The sequence below is a fragment of the Cucurbita moschata genome, unplaced genomic scaffold, assembly GCF_002738365.1.
Source record: "Cucurbita moschata cultivar Rifu unplaced genomic scaffold, Cmos_1.0 Cmo_Scf00020, whole genome shotgun sequence".
In the NCBI taxonomy this organism is placed as follows: Eukaryota; Viridiplantae; Streptophyta; class Magnoliopsida; order Cucurbitales; family Cucurbitaceae; genus Cucurbita; species Cucurbita moschata.
Genome location: NW_019268536.1, coordinates 1,847,608 through 1,872,777, shown reverse-complemented (window position 1 = coordinate 1,872,777; position 25,170 = coordinate 1,847,608). Strand labels below are relative to the sequence as shown.

At 35.4% G+C, this 25,170-nt stretch overlaps 3 protein-coding genes and 1 pseudogene across 6 annotated transcripts; 2 read left to right on the top strand and 2 right to left on the bottom strand.

Annotated features, from left to right (window-relative positions):
• Positions 1 to 4,294: 4,294 nt before the first annotated feature.
• LOC111457969 (transcription factor bHLH153-like) lies at positions 4,295 to 8,673 on the top strand. Of its 4 annotated transcripts, none has more exons than XM_023100438.1 (6): positions 4,295 to 4,719; positions 6,314 to 6,432; positions 6,696 to 6,761; positions 6,949 to 7,014; positions 7,714 to 7,761; positions 8,098 to 8,673. In XM_023100438.1, exons 2-6 carry the CDS (start codon positions 6,319 to 6,321, stop codon positions 8,254 to 8,256), a joined length of 453 nt encoding a protein of 150 aa, XP_022956206.1. In that variant the 5' UTR covers positions 4,295 to 4,719; positions 6,314 to 6,318; the 3' UTR covers positions 8,257 to 8,673. The 4 variants fall into 4 exon arrangements, with proteins under 4 accessions (XP_022956206.1, XP_022956205.1, XP_022956203.1 ...); XM_023100437.1 differs by having other exon boundaries at positions 6,310 to 6,432; positions 8,104 to 8,673; XM_023100435.1 differs by having other exon boundaries at positions 4,296 to 4,719; positions 6,310 to 6,432.
• Positions 8,674 to 9,590: 917 nt separating this feature from the next.
• Positions 9,591 to 14,339, top strand: LOC111457778 (eukaryotic translation initiation factor 2A). Its single transcript, XM_023100176.1, has 13 exons — positions 9,591 to 9,816; positions 9,899 to 10,253; positions 10,464 to 10,650; positions 10,733 to 10,964; positions 11,084 to 11,152; positions 11,872 to 11,973; positions 12,206 to 12,246; positions 12,840 to 12,973; positions 13,254 to 13,317; positions 13,401 to 13,497; positions 13,583 to 13,701; positions 13,811 to 13,833; positions 13,921 to 14,339. The coding sequence occupies exons 1-13, from the start codon at positions 9,777 to 9,779 to the stop codon at positions 14,012 to 14,014; spliced, it is 1,557 nt and encodes a 518-aa protein (XP_022955944.1). The 5' UTR covers positions 9,591 to 9,776; the 3' UTR covers positions 14,015 to 14,339.
• Positions 14,203 to 16,956, bottom strand: LOC111457779 (annotated as a pseudogene).
• Positions 16,957 to 18,558: 1,602 nt separating this feature from the next.
• On the bottom strand, positions 18,559 to 24,859 carry LOC111457544 (inositol transporter 1). Its single transcript, XM_023099798.1, has 6 exons — positions 23,763 to 24,859; positions 22,986 to 23,056; positions 21,564 to 21,899; positions 19,968 to 20,075; positions 19,701 to 19,886; positions 18,559 to 19,423 (listed from the first exon to the last, which is right to left on the bottom strand). Exons 1-6 carry the CDS (start codon positions 23,908 to 23,910, stop codon positions 18,788 to 18,790), a joined length of 1,485 nt encoding a protein of 494 aa, XP_022955566.1. The 5' UTR covers positions 23,911 to 24,859; the 3' UTR covers positions 18,559 to 18,787.
• Positions 24,860 to 25,170: the final 311 nt, after the last annotated feature.

Here is a 25,170-nt window from a genome sequence, read left to right as displayed (position 1 = left end):
TTACTTCACATATGAAATATTAATCTTCTCAATTAATGAATTTATAACGAGGTTAAATATTTCGTAGTTCAGTAATATACAAACTCATTATATAGAATACTGTTACAAAGTGAATCATATCAATAAAGTTATCGGGATAAAATAGGAACTTTATCCATATACGATAAATTCTTTTAAGTTATTTCTTATATCAGTAATAGTTTAGGACTATTTAAGATACTATTTTGCAAAAATTTAGACTAAAATGTCATTTTTGAAACTTCAAACACTAAATAAATATGAATCCCATATCTTAAAGACCAAAAGTCTATTTTGTTCAAAATAATATAAGGATCGATTAAATTATAAATTTTACCTTTATACCCTCCTTTAAACCGATGTGTAAACCTTATTTAGTAATGAAAAAATAGCATAACGTATAAAAAATAATAAAATTAAAGTAATAAGCTTATGCTAATGGGAATTATTAATGTAATTAATTAATTAATAATTTTATAAACTTTTGTAATCCATTCTAATACATTATTAACATGATTATCGGACAAAAATAATAAACATCGTTAACGTAATCTAGTTGCTAATATCTTGTCGGGGCAAGAAAGGAAAAAAAAAAAAGATAAAGAAAGGAAAAGTTTTTCATTAATTCAACCCTTTTATTAAAATAATAATTCCCTATTTTTAGATTTAATTTAGATTTTTATGTTTGTTTATTAAAATAATACTAATAATTTGCGTCTTTTTCAGTTGGTGTTATTTTTCAGTCTTTTCAACTGTTCTTCCATGTGAAATTAATTGAATATTTTGGATTTCATATCTCTTTCTATTAAAATTAATTTTAAATAAATAAATAAAAAAAAAAAGAATGAGACAATGATTTATTTAATATTATTATTTCTTAAAATTAAGTATTTTTACAAGAAACTAGAAAATATATATATATTTTTTAAAAAAATCATAAATTTACTTTAGAATATGGATGCTTTAACAAAAATTTATTAATTATAGCAATTGTGAGAGTGGAGTTTATTTAGAGTGGTTGGAGAATAAATAATTATAAAATTAAATAAAAATATTAAAAAATTTAACAATTGACTCGTCAATTCATACGATTTTAATTTAATTAAACTCAATTCAATTTAATTAAGTTCATTTATTTAATTCAAGTGGTATAGATTGGGTTGGAGACCAAAAATATAATTATGAATACTTGTAAATAATTAAGCAAAAGAAAATTGTAATTTTATATAAAAAAATACAATTAAAAACACAAAATCTCTAGTGATGCTATAAATAATTGTTTTACTTTTAATATTTAGATTTAATTCTGACGTGGAATTGTGACTTTTATTATTATTATTATTATTGCTTGCTTAAGCAACCATTTTATAACTCAATTAAAAATTAAGGAAAAGTTGATTTTTTAAAATTTTATCCAACCTCAACTTAGATAAATATGACAATTTCAATTTTAAATTAACTAGAACGGTAAAAAAATAAAAATAAATAAATAAAAAATAAAGAGAAGAAAAGATCTGAAGTTGATTTCTAAAATGGGTGTTATTTGGGTTGGATTGGATCGAGACATTTTATTTATTTTCATAGTTTATCAATCAAATTTAATATATATTTTTATAAAATCACCCGTATATGTTTTTAAAATAATAATAAAATCAAGCTGATTTTATATAAATCTTAAAATTTATGCCTGAAAATATATATATATATATATATATATAAATAAAGGTTTTAAAAAGGAAATAAAATAATGGAAAGAGATGTGATGTCATTTTCATCGGTCACAACGGAGAAGATTTAGAAATCCATGTTTCATGCCTCAATTCCCGTTACCACCGTTTGTCGTTTAGCTTCCTCCATATTCCAACCAATCCCGTTTTTTCATTACTTTTTCATTATCATCATTATTCTTTTCTTTTTTTTTTAATTAAATATTTTCCTCAAATATTTAATTTACTATTTATATTTTTTCTTTTTAAAATTTTAAATTTTGTCTCTGCTACTTTAATTATTTAATTAATTTTCATAAAATAAATTTAACTTTAAATCACTATATTTAAAATTTATGAAAAAAAATCAGACATCAAGTTATTTTTTTAATTATTAAAAAAATTATATTTATCACGGTTATATTAATAATTAAAATTCTTACAAAATTCAGCTATCAAACGTCCACAAGTCATAAAGCATCACTAACCTGATCACTAACCTGATATTGATTACAAGTATCAAATACTTTTTAATCTTTATAATAAAGAATAAGGTTGGATGGGACTGTAACTTTAGTTTTTGGTTTCGATTTCTAAATTTCAACACAACCCTAATCGAAAAAAATACAGTTAAACCCAATTTTTACGATTTAAATTGGGTAATCCAAGTTGGTTGGGTTCTTAGATCATACGAACACTCCTAATCTAGAAGTGACAAGACTAAAATAATACAAGTTTAAACGTATATACATCAATCTCAAATATATAAACAAAAACAACATTGACATTTTAATGGTTAATGAATAGATAGCCTTTCACTCTTCCCTCTCAACGCCGAATTTTTCTTTTTCATATGAAATTTAGAAATAAAAAATAACGTTAAATTATAATGTGATTTTGAAGAATTTTGATGCACGTAACACACAAAATACACGAGATTCATAGTTTTAAATCATGATGCAAGTCATACATCTAATATGACATATATACGAGCCACCAGGTACTTAATCAAGTCCTTATGTTCACAAAATGTGACATATACACGAGCCATCAGGTACTTAATCAAGTCCTTATGTGTCGAACCGTAGATTTACATGTTTGGTTAGCGTGAATCGAACCCAATTTAATTAGATATATAAATTTGGTATTTTATGTCATAAAATTGTTAAATTAAAGTATTAAAGAAATAATATCGTAGTTTGAGGGTAAAGTAGAGAGAGAAAGAGTAGGGGTATAAAGGTAAATAGCGGAAGGGGTTATCCTAAAAAAAATGTACCAAACAAGGTACTTGTAGTAGTTGAGCGATGGAGACCGAAAGAAAACCGCGTTGGGAGTGGGTCCCACGTGGCTTTTGGACTTATGTGGGATCCAAGTTGGACCCATGTACACGTGTATGAAAGTATTGTTTAAGAAAGTCGCGTAGGATTCACGGACCACAACACGACGGGACACGTTGGACCCACCCTTTCTCTCTCTCTTTTGACAACGATTTCCCGCCCAACACACGTAAGAAATCCTTTAAAAATTTATTAAATGTATGTTTGGATTTTAATTTATTAAACAAGCCTCGGTGGAAAATTAAAATTTGTGATAAATTAAATAATTTATATCTTAATTTTAAATTAAAGAAAAAAAATTATATGCATTTGATCCTATAGAAAATAAATAATTAATTAATTAACGTACGATTTCTAGTTAATATGATAGATCAGATCAGCTTCATGTGACTCAAGTGACCTACAAAAGAAGACATTATGCATTGATGTGGTGAATTACCCAACACGTAGGTTGGGGCGTAGGTCCTGGTGGGGAAGTTATAGACACCTTCGAACTGAGCATAGATAAACTGCTTATCTTAATTGGAGAGTGTCTATCTAATTCTGTAACAGCTTAAGCCCACCACTAGCAGATATTGTCCTCTTTAGTCATTTTCTTCTCGATTTTCCCTCAAAATTTTAAAATGTGTCTGTTAGGGAGAGGTTTCCACATAATTACAAGGAATGTTTCGTTTTCCTCTACAACCAATGTGAGATTTTACTAATACTGTATAACAAGTTAGTGAAGACAACGAGCGAAAATGTCGAGATTTTTGCCCTAACTGTTGGCTTCTTGGAGTTTCATTACCGGTTAGAATAATCGATCCGAGGCTCGACTTCACAACCTTTGAAGCTCCTCATTTCCCTTTTTTCGCACGTGCGGACTTGTGGCTTAATGGGCTTGGGCCCATGAATCCATCAGGCCAATGAGCCCATAACAGTATGGTTTAAAAGGTTCTAGAAAATGCAAGGGTTTATTGACATAGCCAATTAAATTTTTTTGAAGTCAATTAAAATAAAAAATAAAAAATTCAAAATATTTTATTAGAAAAAGAAAATAAAAGGAAGTAAATATTGGAGCTTGGAAAATATTTGGTCAATTTTACTTAATTTCTTTTGCCTATTTCTTCCACCTCCCCTTCCTGGCTGGATATTAGCTGTCATTTTTTTAAAAAAAAATATTAAAAAAGAAAAAACAATATTATTCAATTTTCAAATATCTCTATTTTGTTTCACATATTTATTAATTTCCTTTTTTTCTTTATTTAAACATTTTCAAATATCATTCACTCCTCTCTTCTCCCCTTTCCCACTACCGTTTGGAACTCTTTTCTTCCCTCTCTGAAAACCTCATTTATGGTGGATTCCTTCTCCTCTGATTGCTCAATTTCAGTCAATTCTTTAACTATAACAGTCTTCTCAACCTTCGAATTCCGGCGATACAGAGAAAAATTTGTTCCTTGAAGTGCAAAAATCGATTACCTATTCACTCTCTTGAGAGTAACGAGGAAATAAGCGCTTCTGTTCTTCGATTGTTCTACTGGATTTGATTGTAGTCTGTAGAGATTTCCTTTTTGATCGAAAATCTTGCGTGGTTGTTTCCTGTGGACGGATTTTTGCTCCGAACTTCCGTCGGGATGATTGCGAGCTCTCTTTGCAATGCTTCTGCTAAATTTCCGGTGTGTGATTCGTTTGATTTCTCTTTCTCTTTGTTGTTGTTGTTCTTCGTTCTTCTTTTCAGTTTTGCTTCTTCAATTACTTTGTCTTCTTGTTCCCGAGTTGTGAATACTTCCTAACTCTGGTTTTTGTCTTCTTTCTATGCGTGTCTATGCTAAACTGTGAATGATTGTAGTATTGATTTGTGGATTTTTGATAATTGTGCTATTCGTTTCATTATTTATCATAATCTAGTTATACTGTCTGGTTCATTTCATTTATTTATCTTAATCTGGTTATACTTTCTGGTTTCCTTCTATTGATTATTATGTTCAAGATATTAAATTAAGGGGGGTAGGAAGATTCTGTACGCAAATTACATATTCTCTTAATTTAATCCATGCGCGGTGTGAATTTGTTTATTTTATTTTTATTTTTTTAAAAAAAGAGGACAAAAATTGTTTATCTGGGCCCACTATTTCATTTATATCATCTTCTTGGTTTAAAATACTTATTCTGGATTCCAATTACCCAACACTTTTACTTTTGTCAAAAAGTATATGGAAGAAAAAAATTACTGGTGTTCTCTCGTTTCTTATTCCAATGTCTCCTTAGCTGTAACTTTGTTTGTGTATTCATGTCTTGGGTTGTCTTTTGTGGTGGAAGATTCACTGTATTGCCTTTTTTAACTGACAGAAAGTGCCAAATTCTGATTAAAAGATGCAACATTTAACTGTATGTTGGCTAAAATGCTCAGTGTGAAAAGCCAAATCTAGATCCTTTCCATTTGGAGATGAATGGCATGGAGATGTTTGTGTTTATTTATTTAGTGCATGTATATTGCTGTCGTCGTTGTTAACCTATTAATCTAAATTTAGTATCCCTCTGACCCTACTCTTTTCGTATTATTATTGTTAATTGTGCTTACTGTTTGCAATATTATATTCGTTGGATTGGAGATCGTCATCAAACTATGGAACTTTTGTCTACTTGCATCGTTTTGTCTTCTAGTATTCAGTATTATTATCGATAATGGTTGTTAATGTAGTAGATCAAATGGATCATATTATAGTGTTTTTTTAGGGTGTTGGTTTGACCTTTGACCATGACCATGATAGCGTTTTGTTAATAATTTAACAATCCAATGTGATATACATTATCTGCATGCTGTCTGAAGCTCTGTTTCCAAGTAATAATGTTTTGTCCAATCTATGGGAATGCATTTATTTCAAGGTTATGGAGGTCGGAGATTTATTTCTTGATCGTAGAATTCATTTGTTAACAAAAGTTAAACATTATATATTTATATGCAAATACACACGAACTTAGGCATTTGAAAATATCCCTATCTTTCTCCCACTCAATATGTATGCATATATATATACTATCTTAAACCTGTGGGAGTATACCTGCGTTGTTTCAGATTTTCTCAGTTGACTTTCATTGTTTGAGATCTTTTATAGATCAAATTTCTTTTTGGTAGCTTTGTAATATCTTTATTCCCTTTTATAAAATTGCTCTATTTTATATGGAAATAAAGTACTCATTCAGACTTGGATATTTGTTGCCTATGTTCTTTGCATCTTGACTGATTGAATTTGATCTCTGTCCAGGCAGAAGTGATGGAGGTAGAAACGATGATGGAACATAAGAGAAGTCTATGCTCTGTTGATGAGAGCAGTCTCACTTCTCTTACATCCAAGCGACACAAGACTGGTTTTTCTATCTCCTCTAAGGTCACATAGCAGAACATTGAACATTAAGATTCTCTAATAATGATAAATAATCTATGCTTAGTAATATATGCATGTAGTAAGTTTTGGGCGGTCCATTAGACAACATTTGGTGGTCTTCTGATCACTTTGTGTTTGGGTGGTCCAGTTGTATTTCATTATTTTTTCAGTTGATTTGTTCCCATATCGTCCTGTTTTGTTCTTTACGATATGCTCTGCCCCTCCATCCCATAGGTTTTCCAATTTCTAATATTCTCTTTCTACAGGAGAGGAAAGACAAACTGGGTGAACGAGTTTTGGCCTTGCAACAACTTGTTTCACCATACGGAAAGGTTTGTTGTGAACAGATCAAATATTCAAATATTTTAAAATTTTCAGGATAATGATAATGAGGATTTATATGACCTGGACCAAATATTATTTTGGCTCTTGAAATCCATAAACCTATGTTTTATGATTTTACTATCATTATTAAAATCATTGCCTTGTTTGAATTCAAATTGAACAATTTCACTGCAGACAGATACGGCATCTGTTCTTCTGGAGGCAATGGAATATATCCAGTTCCTTCATAAGCAAGTCAAGGTATGGTCTTCTTGCTTGAAGTTTGTTCTTTTTGAATTCTGATTTGGGTACCAGATATGAATGGCTATCATGTCATGCATATAGCTTTTCTATGACCTGTATGATACTTTTTCCCTCCTTAAATTCCTTCAAATTGGTCCATTGAATATATTTCTTTCTCAGTTCCATACTTTTCCTCCGACACTAATTAGTACTTGCATGCAAAACCTTTTGAGCATCAATCAGTGGTTAAAAATTCATTGGATATTTTCGGTGTATTTGATATCAGTTCGGTTTATGTCTCTCTTCTCTCTCTCTCTCTCTCTCTCTCTCCCTCTACTGGACTTTGTTTGCTGAAGTATTCTTATATGCCTATTTTAGTTTTAGGTATTTATTCATTGTGTCCCTTTCTTCCATCATTTTCTTCTCCTTCATCAGCAATGAAACAATAGCTGCGATATTGAATCAATTATTTATTTATCATCATGTTTGCCTGTTTTCAAACGTTGAGGTATTTATTGTCCATTACATGAAACTGGTGTAGTATTGGATAGCGGAGGACTAGAACAGAGAAATTTATCGACATCCACCAGCATTGATCTATGACAATAGACTGAAACTTTGTCTGCCACTTCCAATGAACTTTACTATGTATCTGTACCGGCTAAAACTCTCAAGTGTCAGTATATATTCCCTTACCTTATTTTGGCGTGCTTTCAGGTGTTGAGTGCTCCATATCTTCAAAGCACACCCACTGTTCAGCTGCAGGTGAGCCTAGGCTGGACCTTTCGTTTCATGATTTGACTAAAGTCTGTTTCTTCAACACTTTTCCTGAAAGAAAAAGAAAGAAGTAGCGTTTGTTCCCTCAGGGAAATTTAACTAAGTGTGTTCCTTAAGCCTCCACAGTTGTTTTAAAACTAGAACCTATCTATCTTTCATGTTCAAATTACTGAGGAGAGGAGGATGAAATTTTGTGCCACTGATAGAGTAAACGTTTTCACTGCTTTAAGTATTGGATTCAAGTCTGAGTGATGCTCCAACATCCAGAAGTAAAATCTTTTTGGACATTATTATAATAGCAAGGTTTATATTCATTGTTGTTAGGAGCAGGAGAAATGCAGCCACAGGCTGAGGAGCAAAGGTTTATGTCTCGTTCCAATCTCGTGTATTGCCGGAGTTGCAAGCAGCAACGGTGCAGATATTTGGGCTCCTGTGAAGACAATTTCCCCCAAATTCGAGAACGCGATCTCGCCATTCGATTGAGCATAAATCAACGCTCAGCAGCCAAATGGTTCGGAAGTCGCTACATACAGTTGGTAACAGGGGTAACTACTTATCTTTATATCTAATTTATAACAATTTTCCCTCTGGAAGTAGATGATTTATATATCAAATACTTTAGCATGGTGCTTGGAAAAAGAACAGTCGAGTCTTCTGATTCCAAGTTCTGAATCACCACACCATTCTTGCTAACTGGTGAGGGGGGGTATAGTTCATCGCTGTAGTATTAGTGTATTTGGTGTTTTAAATGGTGGAAATGTGTATCATATTGTAAACGAATTATATGATGATCCCAATTCAGAAATTCATGGTAGAGTAGCATTTGTTACCTACCTAGAAAAAGAGCGGCGGTTTTAATAGCCAAGTTATGTTTATGTTGATGCTATACTAGTTCTATTCCCTCCAATCTTCGACATATGGCTATTTTGTAGCTTGGTTTTGAGCGTTTTTCGTTGACTTTGAGTGACTTGTTATGTATTTTGAAAAGTTTATTTTTTACGTTTGAACCCTAAAATTTATTCTAGGAAACGCATTTCGACATTAATAATATTTAGAAGATTAAAATTGTTGTTACTATTTAGCTCACTTCAAAACATATATATTGTCATAATTATTTAAATCAATTTGTTAGTGATAATGTGTCTGATCCATCTCTACAAAAAAAATAAAAATAAAAAAATAAATAATATGGAGCACTCAACACCTGAAAGCACGCCAAAATGTGCGATTGTGACATCTAGCGCATCCAGCCCAATTATCACGAAACTCCTCTATGAGTTCACATTCGAGACTCATAAGTTCTTTGTTTATCCTCCAAAGATTTGTACCACATGACTAAGATAAAAACATAGTTATGATACCACTTGTTATAAATAACAATTCTCCACATATTTACAATGATATGATATTGTCTACTTTAAGCACAAAAATAAAACGATTAATAAAAGTTTATATTATTTGATTGAATGAACATTTTAATAATTTTTTTCTAATAAATTTCACCGTAAAAAACATAAATATAATTTTTCACACTAAGACGTAACTAATGTTGGGTGTTAGACGAACACGATTCTCTATAATGATATAATATTGTCCACTATAAATGTAGGTTCCCATGGCTTTACTTTGGGCTTCCCGCTCACGTGACTTTGCTTTGGACTTCCTCAAAATACTTCGTACCACTGGAAAAAAATATTCCTTGATTATAAACGCATGACCATTGGGGGCGGGAATTTCATCATTCAACAATTTGGAGTATTTAGGATTTTTTTTGTTTTTTTTTGTTTTTTTTTGTTTTTTCGGTTCGGCTGGCGATCATTTCATACGTAATACGATAACCTAATAAAAGAGATTTCTTTCCTCGTTCGCCGGTATCGGTAGAAACATCCACTCTGTGAAGTCGTCGGAGCTAATTTCATCATCACCCTCACCCTTCATCCAATCATTCTTCTTCTTACTTGTACGAATTTCGTTGATCTTCAATAATTTCTTCTCAGATTCTCATGGCCACCTCTCAACAGCCACCAGCTTTGCAGATTTTGGGTAACTTTTCTTCTTCGGTTTTATACTTTCTTTTAGGTCATTTTTTCCTCTTGCAATTCTCTCATCGTAATCTTCCTCCCAGTTCGAGGATCAGAAGGTTTTTCAATCTGGAATGGCCCCCCATTCATCGACAATCAGCCTACTCCCAACAAACTCGAAAAGGTTGCTTGCACCAGTACAAAATTTAGTGATGATGGATCCAAATTGTTGGTTACGAAGTCTGAAACTCTGAGCATTTACGAATGCCGTGATTTCAGAGAGATTAAGTCTTTTGAAGTACCCAATTTGCTTGCGGCTGCCTTGTCGCCATGTGGTACTTATCTACAGACCTTTCAAAAATCTTCAACGCCTCAGGAAAAGAATGTTGTTCTCCGGAAGACTGCCACTGGTGATATTGTATACTCTCAATTTCAGAAGAATATGACCAAATTGACATGGTGAGCGGTGTCTTGTCTCTATGATGATCTACTTTGGTATATTGATTACATTATAGGCTTGGTCTTTCTCATATTTAGCTTATAATGTTCAAGATAATCATCTTAGAAATGACATTTATACAACGTTTAGATTCCTTAGTGGGTATTCGCTTTCGAATCCTTGTGTTTTTGTAAAGATATTTACAATTTCAGACACTCTTCTTCCTCTAGGCCTGCAATTCGATTCAGCTCTGATGAAACTGTTGCCTGTCGGATGGCTACTAATGAGATACAGTTTTTTGATGCTAAAGATTTCTCCAAAGGAGTTATTCATCGGCTAAGAGTTCCGGGAGTCACTGCAATTGAACTCTCAAGGACACCTGGAACCCACATTGCAGCCTTTGTTCCTGAGTCCAAGGTTGGGGTTTTTAATGATGTTTTGCCCATGGAGATTCACAAACTCCACCATTGTAGTGGTTTATTGTTTTGTATTTATGCAGGGGGTTCCTGCCAGTGTCCAAATCTTTGGTTGTGGAGATTCACAAACCCAACTGATTGCTCGGCGAAGTTTCTTCCGTTGTTCAACGGTTCAGCTACACTGGAACAATGGTTCTACTGGGGTTCTAATTGTTGTGCAAGCAGATGTAGATAAAACCAACCAGAGTTATTATGGTGAATCAAAGTTAAACTACTTGACGACCGATGGGGCTCACGAAGGACTTGTACCACTTCGTAAGTACTAAGTTCCTTTTCTTCAAATATTATTTGCGTTGCATTCTAACAGTCTAACCTACTATTATTGACATTGAAATTTCCAAAGAGAAAGAACTGATTATTAAGGATATTGGCAGGTAAAGACGGGCCAGTTCATGATGTGCAGTGGACACAGAGTGGTTCAGAGTTTGCAGTAGTGTATGGATGTATCCTTCTTATTGTACCTTATTGCAGAAGGGGATATTGATCTTATCTTTCATAATGAGATTGCAGTCTGAAATTGAACACTCCGTTATAATAAAGGATAAGAGTATGGTATCACGATGATGATACACATCATAGTCTAGGAGATCATCTGTCACTAGTTCCCGTCTATTATGGCCAAACTACTTCAACTGTTGAATTCTGAACTCAGTTTCAGTTGGCTTATTTCTATCTCCGTGTGCTTTGCCTTGTGTTGTAGGTGGAATGGTTAAATATAATGAGGCAAACTGGCCCAACGAGTGCTAGATTAGTGAACTTGTTGGATCGTGCATCTTCTGTTATTTAAATATTTTACATGAAGATGTAATGTGTCCAATGTCTTCTCTGCCTGGTCGTTTCTTCAACATCGTTCATATATGTACCACTCGTTTTAAATCCAACAACGGATCCCTAAAGGTCTTCAACATTTCCCCAAGGACAAATGAATATATACAAAGAAAAGTTAATGTTGGTAGAATCTCTTGTTGTACCTTGGGATAATTAAATAATAAATGACATCTAAAGGCATCTATTCTTTCCCTTGAGGCTGGAGGTTTAAATCTCCAACCCAAATTGTTGTACTCAAACAAAAATAATGAATGACATCTAAATTCTTGCATTTTCCTTCTGCTAGCTATGATTTCTCTTTACCCTGCACTTGTTGTTCCTTGACAAAAAATAGTTATGCCTGCAAGAGCAACGGTGTTTGACAAGAAGTGCAAGCCTCTTCTTGAGCTCGGAGAAGGTCCCTACAATACTGTTCGATGGAATCCGAAGGGGAGACGTATCCTATTTTGAATGCTTTCTGCTTTTGTCTTTCGGATATCTATATATGCTTTCTTCATTTTGTTTTGGCTGTTTCCCCTGTTTCTTGTTTCTCCTCTCTTCCCTTCTTATTTCATTCTTTCAAGGGAGGAACTACAACGAATTTCATTAATATTCTTTTGATCATACGATCTCATGTCTGCCATAAATTTAATTTAAAGGATTTGTGACCTTAATTCTCTGGCCTGCAGTTCTATGTATAGCAGGATTCGGTAATCTGCCAGGTGACATGGTATGTTAATTTGATTCTTTGCGTTCTCTGTCTCATCTATTTATTATGTGTTGAATGAAATGCACGAGTACTCTTTGTTGTTTGTGGCATGTTTCTCTTCACTTCTTTCAAGATTATTTTTTTAAACTACATTGCTGTTGCATTAAAATCTCCTGTTTTCTAGCTTGTCTTTCAATAGAATTACAAGTTTCAGCAAAAGTAAACATTTTTCAGCTTATCAAACTATGCTTTGTGAATGAAACACTTCTTTCAAGACTATTCAAAGCCAATTGATATTAGAGTATATACGTGTAGCACCAACTTACATGTATTGTGTATTGCTTTCCATTTTAATGACTACTCTTTTCCCAAACGATTGAAGCGTTTTAAGTTTTTCTTTTTTAATTACTTTAGGTCTGAAATTGTTGAGTGGATCTGAGTGTTCATATTACATGAAAGTGAATAAGTTTCTCTTTGATTATGTGAATCAGTCTTGCGCTCATATTATTTTGTTCTTCTCTTTCCTTTTCTTGTCCTCCCATGATTGGAGGAAATGATATTCATATATATACATTCATATTTACAAATCTTCTGTTTGCAATAATCTTTAACAGGCATTTTGGGACGTCAAGGAGAAAAAACAGCTTGGAACAACAAAAGCTGAATGCTCTGTTACCAGCGAATGGTCTCCTGATGGACGCTATTTCATGACTGCCACAACTGCTCCAAGACTTCAAGTTGACAACGGGTACACAAATTTTATTCATTGGCGTGCTGATACGCACAGAGATTGTTAGTGCTTATAAATGAAATAATGCAAAAAGAGAAACTTTAAAAGATGCTTAAGGCAACTTGTGTAACCATTGAAGAGTATATATCACTGTGTGATCTTATTTCGAGGGCGGTTCATTTTTGCTGACATTTAAGCATTCAAATTTCGACCCGTTCAATATTCTTGGTCTCCCAGTCCATGCACACGGGAGACTCTGCTTAGCCATAAATAAGTTGATATCATTGTTGTCCTATAGGATAAAGATTTTCCACTGCAATGGAACTTTATACTTCAAGAAAATGTTTGATAAGTTATTCCAGGTAAGAGCTGTTCATCTTTCATTTATAAAGACATTTAACATGAATACTCCTTGCTGTTTTCCTCATGCATATGCTTCATGCAGGCCGACTGGAAGCCAGAGTCGCCAGATAAGTTCGGTGAAATTGATGAACTAGTCAAGTCAGTAGAATCACTAAATATAGATCAAAAGAAAACACAAGGTTCCATCTCGAAACTGTAATCTTATGTCTACCTGCCTATACATTTATCCAGTCCAATTGAGCAGTTAGATTCTTCCAAATCCAGGGCAAGGGTCAAAACTCTCACAAGCATCGCAAAAAACCGCCCCTTCGAACCCTCCTGTTCAGAAGCCTGCTGCATATAGGCCTCCACATGCGAAAAATGCTGCTGCTATTCAGGCAGAGGTACTGGTTTTTAAGTTCCGCTTGCTTTTCATCCAAGTGAAAGGCAATTATGATTAGATTTAAAGATTTCCAAATCAAGCTCTTATATGCTAAACTTTCTGTAATACAGTTGCTTGGAGAAGGCCCTAAAGAGTAAGTCCATTCATTATGTATATTTCATTTATCATATTCTTTAACATGCCAAATTCTGGGATTAAATAAATTTGTGAGTTAATGTAGATTGAGCAAGAACGCACTGCGGAATAAGAAGAAAAGGGAGAAACAAAAGGAGAAGAAGGCGGGTGAAGGTGCCTCAACAGCCAATGATGTGTGAAAAAATGCAGGATACAACGAAGAATTCATTTGCTGTATGCTTCTTCTAGCATTTGCTCCTGGAGAATTTGAGTTGAGGTTTAGCTTTCTCAGAAATGCCATTCAACATCTGATTCAAATGAAATATTAACTGCCAAGGGAGACATTTGGTACGTTCAATCCTTCAAAAATTTTGAGAAAAAAAATTTAAATGTTATACAAGTCTTAGAGTCTGTTGAGTACTTAGCTTTCTTCATGCCTGTATGGCTTTAACCGTCCTGAGCTGCAGTTATCCGGTTGGAATATACTATCTAATGAGTTGAATGAAGGAATAAGCCGTTTGGATTTCTCTCTGATTTTATATATATATGTGTGTTCTAGAGGTGTATTTTGGAAATGCTTTGAGCCAAACTAGGTTAATAGCATGGTTTATCAACGGAAATCATGTTTGGCTCTATATTCTTAGACGCAACTATGTAGAAGCTTAAATGCGAGGTAGTCCCAACCCGTCCACGGGAACAATTTATTCTCGGGACATTATCGCTTTGATGAATCATGACAAGTTAACAAATCAAATCAGAATCCTGTTCTGTTTCATGTAATTCTTCAAGAGAAGCTCATGGGACATTAACAACCTCGAAAAAGTTACATGGGACTCACTAGAAACTACAAATTCAAGCAAGATAGAGCTTGGCTTAAACATCTAGCAATGGATCGAAAAAACAACCTCCAAACGACAATCAAGCTCTTTAGGAATTATGTATGCAGGGCCCAAAATCTTAAATCAGTGTTCCAAGTACCTTGCGCACTAGGATTTTTGGTTACATGTCTTGTCCTCAGTTTTAAGACCTTTCGTCCCAGTGCATTCCTTAGTCTGGTTGCATGTAAATGTATGTCTTCCGGATCCATGTTCTTCACACATATCACCCGATGATTACTGCTTTCTGTAAAAGAGAAGGAATACGGGAAAACCCAATGTTAAAAGTACTTTGAAAATTATAACTACCAAAAGGGGAGAGAGAGAGAGAGAGAGAGAGAGAGAGAGAGAGAGAGAGAGAGAGAGAGAGAGAGAGAGAGAGAGAGAGAGAGAGAGAGAGAGAGAGAGAGAGAGAGAGAGAGAGAGAGAGAGAGAGAGAGAGAGAGAGAGAGAGAGAGAGAGAGAGAGAGAGAGAGAGAGAGAGAGAGAGAGAGAGAGAGAGAGAGAGAGAGAGAGAGAGAGAGAGAGAGAGAGAGAGAGAGAGAGAGAGAGAGAGAGAGAGAGAGAGAGAGAGAGAGAGAGAGAGAGAGAGAGAGAGAGAGAGAGAGAGAGAGAGAGAGAGAGAGAGAGAGAGAGAGAGAGAGAGAGAGAGAGAGAGAGAGAGAGAGAGAGAGAGAGAGAGAGAGAGAGAGAGAGAGAGAGAGAGAGAGAGAGAGAGAGAGAGAGAGAGAGAGAGAGAGAGAGAGAGAGAGAGAGAGAGAGAGAGAGAGAGAGAGAGAGTTATGAGTTCAGTAACTATTTGTAGCTGAGGATTTCTCTTTAAAAGTTGGCAATTCTGAGTCCATAAATGCCCTGCAAATTCAATGATAACATCCAAATCGTTCAGGAAAATATGTTCGGCTGTAAAAGCTACATATTGGTAATAGTAACAACAACCGAACATAACTATATATCAAGAAATTCCAAAGAAACTGAGATGCAATATTTCGGCTGTGCTGTAAGGTAAGCAGGCTAGATGCCCCACAAAATTTCCAAAAACAAAACTATCATAGGACTACCTCCAAAATAGCAACCATTTCAACAAAAACGTCTCAATACATAATTGCAGACCATCTCTCAATGAACTCCCCCATCCTCCTTCTAACCCCTACCCACAAGAAATTCCTCGTTAACGTTTCAACGTTCTGACTAATCAAGACGGGCATCCTAAAAAGATTGCAATTACACTCAACACATTGAATCAAGGTTAATCTTGACTGTTTTTGAAGTTTCTCCACCACCAGGTTTCAAAAACACACAGATCTCGGATTATCTCCCAAAGAAAGATCGAAGTAAGATCCAAGAAGCTGACTCGCTTCACACCCCACCAAACAGACCCAATAAGTAATTTTAGAAGACTCTCAGTTCACTCCATTGTTAATTTTTGGGCCTTAATTAGCTTCAAAGAAGAACATAAAACCATTGAGTTTCCTATTGGAATTCTCCTTCTCTAAGCAGAAAAAAAAGAGTGTCATCATCTACAAATTGAAGGTGCGACAAATGCACTCTACCAGAACCTATATAGTGATGATTCATGCGTTAGTAGACAAGGTTGCTAGTTAATATAAGTATGAATTTGAGATAATTATGCTGGAAAATGAAGGTACAAACTACTTCCAGGTTAAAACTTAGGTCTCCATCAGTTAAAAGTGAATTCTCAGTAATGAAATAAGAAATCCAACAAACCTGATAATACCCCTGCTGCTTCCTCCCCAGTCACAATAGCTGACAATCAGCTTCTTAAGCTGCCATACACCTTGGAAAGCCATCTATATTCTGCAAAAAGGAAAGGCATCTATATTATGCCTAGCTAGTTCATACGCATTGATAGTTTCTTCTCTATTCAAGAAGACTCAACACCATTAATTCAATTTTTTTTTTTTCTTTTCTAAAATTGAAAGCAATAATTTCAATCTTAATAAATGATTCGTTCTTGATTTTCCTTCTCCGTAGGTGAACAGAATAAACCAACATAATCCAACGAAACAAATAACAATAAAACCTTGGGAATTTGGAAAACGAGCGGCGGCGGCGCGATCGCACCAACGGCGAACCACTGGGTTTCTGGGGAACAGAGATTAGAAACTCTCGGAAGGCTGAGACTGTGGCAGCTGAGAGTGCGGCGGCGGCGGCTGGTAATGGAGTGGAGGGGGTGGCTGAACGTGAAAGAAAGGGGGTTTAGAAGAAGAAAGCTAAGAATTAAAAAAATAATAATAATAATAACGACATTAGAATGATTTTTTTTTTTTTTTTTGCTAAATTACAGAAAAATATTCGTATTTTAAAAATTATTTTTATTGACAAAATTACTCTTTAATTTTTCACACATTTAAAAACTACTTAGCAATAGAAAAATTTTACAAAATTGAATAAAATTGGAGACTTAGTATAATAGCGACGTGGAACAGGTATTAAAACAAATTAGGAGCTGGGATTGCAGGAACTTCACGATCATACCATTACCGTCACACCAGTTCAAATTCTTAATTTCGTTTAAGATTCTAACGAGTTTCTATTTAATAGTAGTTTTGAAATGTTTATGAAACGTCAAGAGTAATATTATATACATCAACGACCAAACTATTGTCAGGAGATCTTTAACATATGTGGTGATCGGGAAGGCATCCGAGTATTGAGACGAGAAGAAATATGTCGAAGGAGGCAACTGAACTGAGGGGCTGCTATATAAAGATAGCAACCATGCCCATGTCCACATTTTAATTTATAATGAAACATATTAATTTATAAATCAAAGTGTTATACATTATTTGTTTACACGTTCATAAGAATATGAACGCCAAAAGGATGGCCAAGAACTAAAAGAAAAGAAGAAGAAGAAATGAAATAATAATAAATAAAGAACTTGGGAAAGAAAATGAATTTTCTATCTTCTTTCACCGATCAAGTGTTAGTGTCCTGGGCCACTAGGACTTGGTCCGGAAGATAACTTGCCAAGCCAACACGAGACAGTTTCCTTTGCTTTTTGATAAACTATCGAATATGGGTCGATATAATCAACACCATGATTGGAAGTCTCAGAGAGTACTCGTGCTGCATCTATCGTACTAATCTGGCTCAAAATGATACCGAACACAACACAAACGATGAAAAACGAACGGATCTTTTGAAACTTCATGATGCTAAAAAAAAAAGGCAAAGATAGAGAGCTGTTTGGGCTTGGCTTGTGTGATTTGGAAATGGGTTAAGATTTGGAGGGGTTTTTATAGTGAATGGAAGGGAGGGTTTTTGAAGAGACTGATTTTGACCAAAGAATAAAAAGGTGGAATTTTTAGGGTATTTCTGGGAAATGGGATACACACACCGGTTTTGATTTAATGTATCAACTTTCAACCTTCAACTTTGAATACTTCACTAACTCTTCAAATGTGTGTGCAAAACAATTTTGACTCATCTTACGCATCAAATGAGACCCAAAATCATTGAAGTACATCATCTTCCTCGATCGTCCTCGATGGTCACCTTTCAATAACTCCCTTATTTATGTGCGAGGAAGCGGACAAGTTTTTGAAAATGCCAACCAATTTGTCTCTTTCATCCTTTCAACATGGAGGTATCTCGCTCTACTTCTGAACGTTGCCTAACTCAAACAAAGTATACCAAAAAACGAAACTATTACCTCAATTCACCACAAACGTACTAGCTATTCACTATGAAGTATCGATAAAATGTTGTAGGACCCTACAAGTTAGGATAATTTCCAAACAAACCCCTGGTAGAGAAAGGAAACACAGCCGAGAAAGCAAATGTATCAGTCCAAGCTCACTGCTAGAAAGAAGTTTTCACACCCTTATAAAGAATGTTTCGTTCTCTTTTCCAACCGATACGAGATCTCACGATTGAAATGCCTCTTAATTGAGTTTACAGAAACACCGTCAAGCTTTCCAAATGAAGAACACCTTATTTCCTCACTTTGGAGAAGCTGCCTTAATCAATCTGAAGCATATTCTTATTAAAACATACAAATCTGTCTCCATCATCATATCCATGAAGTCCTTCCCACATATATATCACAATCTCCCATTTACTCAGTTTTCCTGCTCAACCAAGAAGGCTTTCGGTATTAGAATCCCTTCCCCAAGCCCTCTCCTTCCAAATCCTCTCCACCTCCTCGAACGTGAGTCCCTGCGTCTCGGGAACGTACATGACAACGAACAGAACTGCGAGCACAGCTATGCCTGCAAGGATGAGGAAAGTTGGGCCAGTTCCAGCTACTTCAGCGAGCGAAAGAAACGTTTGAGCCACAATCAAATTCGAAACCCAATTGACTGTTGCTGACATGCCACTACAGATCCCTCGATAAGCCTCGGGATATATCTCAGAGTTCATGGTCCACGGCACCGGTCCCATCCCAGGGGCAAAGAAAGCAATGTAGAGAGCTAATCCAATTACTGCAATCCATCCATCTAGACCATTTGTTGAACCAGATTGACCAACAAAGAATGCCCCAGAGAGAATGGCAAGTGATACTATAACGCCAGATAAGCTTGAAATGGCAAGCTTCTTCCTCCCGACGTGGTCGATCAGGTAGATTCCGAGAACCGTTCCAGCAGCGTTCATGGCAGCGATAATGAGGGATAGAAGGAGCGCTAACTCGTTGGAACGAAAGCCAGCCATCTGGACGATAGTTGGGCTATAGTACATGACTGTGTTGATACCAGTGAACTGCTGAAATGCCTGCATTTGCAATTACATTTACTGAAACAATCCTTACACGGATAAATTCAGAATCTCATTCCAACCAATTTCTTAATACAAACAATGTCCCAGATATGATTCGAGCGGACGGAAACGACTCCAAATTTAAAAGCATGAAGAACACTTGGTGCTATTTCAAAAGTGTTGGTAGGTTCGTTCGAGATACTGTTCTCACGAGCACTCCAAACATACTTTTAGCCTTTGCAATGCATTCAAAACTACAAATTTGAATCCTACTATAAGTCAGGAATTGTACCTGAAGTCCAGCCCCAGCTAAAAACGCAAGTCTGATCTCTTTTGCTTTGAACACATCCAAGTAGCTTATGTTTTTCACTTTACGCCGTTCTTCCTCGAGTTGAGAAGAAAGATAATCAATCTCATCTTCTAAACGAGGAAAATCATAAATTTTAGAGAGAACAGAAATGGCTTTGGATTTGTCACCCTGCAGTTCATGAAATATGATGTTAACTAAATACGTGAAAGAACCGAACCGACACAAATTAATGACAATAATTATATGCACCTTCATAAAGAGCCATCTCGGAGACTCTGGCAGAAAAAGCATACAAGCAAACTGAATCACAGCTGGAACACCGGAAACTCCTAGCATCCAACGCCATGTTCCGGGGACCTGACCAAGTGTGTCACCGCTTCAGAGAGTCAATGTGACATTTCAAATTCCAAAATACAGAGTTCTGGACTAATTGTGCCAGAAATTGAGTTTTCCATATCCAGAACAAGGGATTATAAGGCATTAATATTTACTCTAGATTATAGTAGGCAATAATTCTCTGAAATTCATAGTTGCTTGATGAGTAACTAAACAAGATAATGTTCTATAGAGGTATCTTACTGATATAAGAATCGGAACCCATGGTTCCTTAGGACCCTTATTCATCATTAGTTTAGTATCATCAACCAAATAATAAACTTTGTTTCCTCGAATTTATACCCCTGCAGGCAAGTTTATGAGAGAGTTTATGTATTTCACAAAAACAAGAAATCTGGCGGAATTGAATCAGTTTATGGTTAAAAGATCTAATTATAACTTTTAAAGAACATCAAAGCAAGCAAATCTTTTGAATGGAAACCAAAAATTCTTCAATTTAAAAGAAAAAAATGAAGAACACCTCAACTAAAACACTTTTTTTTTTGCAAGAAAAGAACCTATGAAGGCAGGGTGATGTACAATTACAACTCAGAGAAAGAAGGAAGCAGCTTAAGTTAGGCATGAAAGAATGGAACAGGTCCCTTTCACATGTTACTCAGTCGAAATCTTAAATTAGCATCTCGAAATTCTATCTTGATGCCGCCTCTTCGAACTGCAAGATGAAAACCTTTCATTCGAGTAAATTATAGAGTAATGAGCATCAATAGCACAATGCTCGGCAATGCACTACAAACTAAATTACCGTATAACAGTATCTCTCAACAACAGCCTATGCATCAAATAGTGATAATGGACACAGTTAAGTCAAATATAGTTTTACGTACAAGTATTTTCTTAACTGTTCTAGTTTCTAGAAATATTTTGCCGCACTCGGAGTGCTTCCAATCAAACTTTTTTTTTTTTTTTTTTCTTAATGAACCAATAAACTTTGCTCTGGCAATGAAGAACAATAAGTATAGCAAAGATCCCCTGCATCATAGCCATACCAAGTATGTTGACATTAGGAAACAACATTTTGTTGATACGATGAAATTCCAATGAGCTATGAGGGAGGATAAACTATAATTATACAAGGGCCCTGAGCCTGAACTAGTCCAATGAACTATGACGAGTTCAGAAATAATTAGATCAGTTGCATTAAACTCATCTTGTTTTCCAATTAAGTTTTTCGGAAATTTCAAAATTGATAAGATTCATACAGAACTGTTAGCAGAAAACAGGTCAAAGATTGCTTCATTGTTACACGCGACCAAACAACTGAGGCGAAAAAAAATACACTACAAATATTTCATCCAGAGTTAGTTTCATGATCAATCTTAGAAAGATTCTGCTAGATACACCCATCAAGCCATGCCTTTTACCAAGTATATAAATTTCTCTATCTGAAAGAGAACAAAGCGAAGTAGTGTCATACAATCACAAAAGAGGTGGCAATGAGATAAGCCTAACCTGGGTAAAAGCAAGGTTTATGAGGTAGGAGAGAAACTGTCCACCAGTTATCATTAGCACATTAGTGCTGACCAGTCCACCTCTTATTTCAGATGGGGATGATTCTGCAATGTATACTGGAGCTGTGACAGATGCCACGCCCACGCCAATTCCAACTAGGAATCGTCCTGCTATAAGAATATATGGATCTGGAGCTGCAGCCATTACAACAGCACCAAGTACAAATACAACATCAGCAAGAAGGGTTGCCTTCTTCCGTCCATAAACATCATTAATCCAACCCCCAGCAGCAGCTCCAGCAATTGCACCAAGCAAAGCCATACTCACAATTGTTTCCTGCCATTTTTCTTAACTCATGATTCCACTATAAAAAGAAGCATGTATGTGGAGGAGGAACTAGAAAAACATGACAGAATATTTGGCTCTCAGTTTTAACAAGGAACTTTGAGTTTGTGTAATCTGCATAAGGATTGTTTTGTACTTAGGTTCGTATAGCTAATGTTCGGTTCGTATTATAATTTATAAAAGATAGAATAAGAGTTACTCTTTTGTAACTACAGTTTATCTTCTCTGATATCCTACTGGGATAGCTTTTTTGTAATCTTGTCGATAGGATTCTCCTTCTCTTGTTATTGCATCCAGTCAATGAAATAGTTAGTTTCATATAAAAAAAAATTATAGAAGATGGATTTCACAAGTCTAGGTTAGTTTAACCTATGAAATCAATAAACCTATAGCTTGGGGTGAAGAAACCCACATCCCAAATATAAGTTTGTCTTCTAAATCACAAGTTACCAAACTTAACCCGTGAACAAAACACCAGTAACAGCCCAAGCCCACCGCTAGCATATATTATCCTTTTTAGGCTTTCCCTTTTGGGTGTCTCCTCAAGGTTTTTAAAACGCGTCTACTGAGGAGAGTACTAGGGAGAGGTTTCCACGCCTTTATAAAAAATGCTTCGTTCTCCTCCCCAACTGATGTGGGATCTCACAATCCACCCGAGGGGTCCAACGTCCTCGCTGACACTCGTTCCCTTTTCTAATCGATGTGGGACCCCCCAATTCACCCCATGCGGGGCCAGCATCCTTGCTGTTACACCGCCTCGTGTCCACCCCCCTTCGGGGCTCAACCTCCTCGCTGGCATATTCCCAATGTCTGGCTCTGATACTATTTGTAACAGCCCAAGCCCACCGCTAACAGATATTGTCATCTTTTGGGCTTCTCCTCAAGGTTTTTAAAACGCATATGCTAGGGAGAGGTTTCCACACCCTTATAAATAATGTTTTGTTTTCCTCCCCAACCGATGTAGGATCTCACAACACAGTTCGAGAGGAAGGGGTAGAGAGAGAGAGAATGGAAAAGTGAGGAAAAAAATGGAAAAAGAGAAGGCAGAAAATTAATTCCAGAATTCAGGATGTTTACCTGAAGGAAACTACTGTTTCTGACGGCCTCAAAATCATCTTTAATATAAAGAAGAGCTCCGGATATCACACCTGCAATCAGCAATCATTTCTAGCTCAGACTTGGAACTGAAGGCAGCTAATTAAAAAACCAGTAAAGTAGAGAATAAGGGGGTAAACTGCAGATCTTATTCAACATGCACTTCGGTTTTCACAAATGTGGTTTAATCCCAATTTTAGTCATGCAGTTCATTGGGTCTTATAATCACAAATGTATAACAACAGCCAGGAAAGGGATGAGGTAAAATTTTGTTTGCATTGCAATAGATAGACCTTGGTTTGGGTGCAGTTTATCAGAAAAGAGCCATCGAGTTTCAGAGCTCGATTACAAATCAAAAGAGAGTTAGGAAGACTATCCTTATAAAAATTAAAAAGGGTGGTGCTCAAACACCAGAATCTAGTAGAGGATAAAGAACTTTAAATATGCAAGAACAGACCATTCATCCATCAAAACTCGAAATGAAGTAAACCAACATAAATGTGCACCTGCCTAGCACAAGATATTATCTAATCAAAACAAATTATTGATTCTTCTTGAAAGATCATTCTTCTGTATTCCATATGAATGAAGAAGGAACTGGATTACAGAAAAGTAAGAGCAGCAAATCTCGCTGTTTGGAGATACAAGAACAAGATTACAAAAATTTCTACCATGTTAGACAGAAGAAAAAACTGGAACACAAAGAATCGATAGATTTAAACAACAGAAACAGTTGATCGATTGAAGATTGTACATCACCTGTATCATAGCCAAAGAGCAACCCACCAATACCAGCAACCACCGTTAATCCAAGCACGTAAGGATTCTTAAAATAATACATTTTCCTCTCAGGGTAGATATCCAAGTACCCAGAGCTTCCAGGCAGCGATTCAAGCGTGAGCGTCATCGTTTACAAGGAACAAAGCCACGCAAGTGACTTAAACTCAGAGTCAGCGTCGTAAAACCCAGTAAAATCGAGTATTCAACGACCTACAGAAGCTAAAACTCGAACTCTTGAAGGGGAAATCGACTGCCTCTTGAAACTAGAAATCAAGCTACAGCTTCTGATACAGGGAATTGAAGGAAGTTGCAAGAGAGAAATTGAAAAATAGCCGAATCGAAATTACGGGAGCTGAACGAAAACCCAAGATTAAAAAGGATAGGGGATTCAATCGAACAGCAAACCACAAAGAACCAGCAAATGCAAGAGGACTACGGTTGAATCAAGATGATCAAATGCTACAGAAATGGGGATTTTGCAGCGGCGGATTTCCCCTTCGAAGCCTCGGATCATTGAAGGTAACAGAATCCCCAAAACAAACAGAAAATTTCCAAAAAGAAAACACGGACAATTTTGTTTTCTTCCCTCGCTATCTCTCTCCAGCTTGAAGCGAAGCCGAACCAATGGAAATTTGGGAGCGTAAAATTCAGTTTACAGGACACTTGTCTCACCAGCCCTCACTACAAACAAAATTGACACGAAGCCGTTCATTTCTTCTCTATCTCCCAGACTTTTTGAAATCTTTTTACAAAGAATTAAGTATCAAACTTCGTTGTTTGAATAGCTAAATTTCATATTCTCTCGGACAGATTTAGCCATTGATCTCTTGATCAATGATTGTGCGATTAGGTTAGGGTTCGCAAATGGATCGCTACTCTAGATTAGTGATATATTTAACATCATCCATATGAAAACAAGAAGAAAAAAGTTTATAAATCCAATAATTGTATGAAAGGATAGAACTGGAACGGGCTCTCTGTAATCATGGAGGAGATCGTGTCTGCAAATAAAGACGGGACAACAGCCAATTTGGATAAGAATCAAAATGCCTTCTTCTCCCATCCTCCTTTGAATTGGAGATTTTGTTCTCTTTCGGTGGGTATACATATTTATATCATAAATTTTGAAGCCCAAAAACTATAGCTTAAAAAAATGTCATAATATATATATATATATATACGCTAAATTAATAAAAATATTCATAAAATTTATACAGAGTAGAATTAACATCTTTTATCGTTATTAAGAAAAACATTCTAAAATTTTTTTTATTGTTAATATATGGACGAAAACTATCTACTGTCACATCATAGATTATCTTTAAACTTTTTAATATTAATATGATGAAAGTCTCACATATCCTAATTTAAGGAATATTCCTGGGTT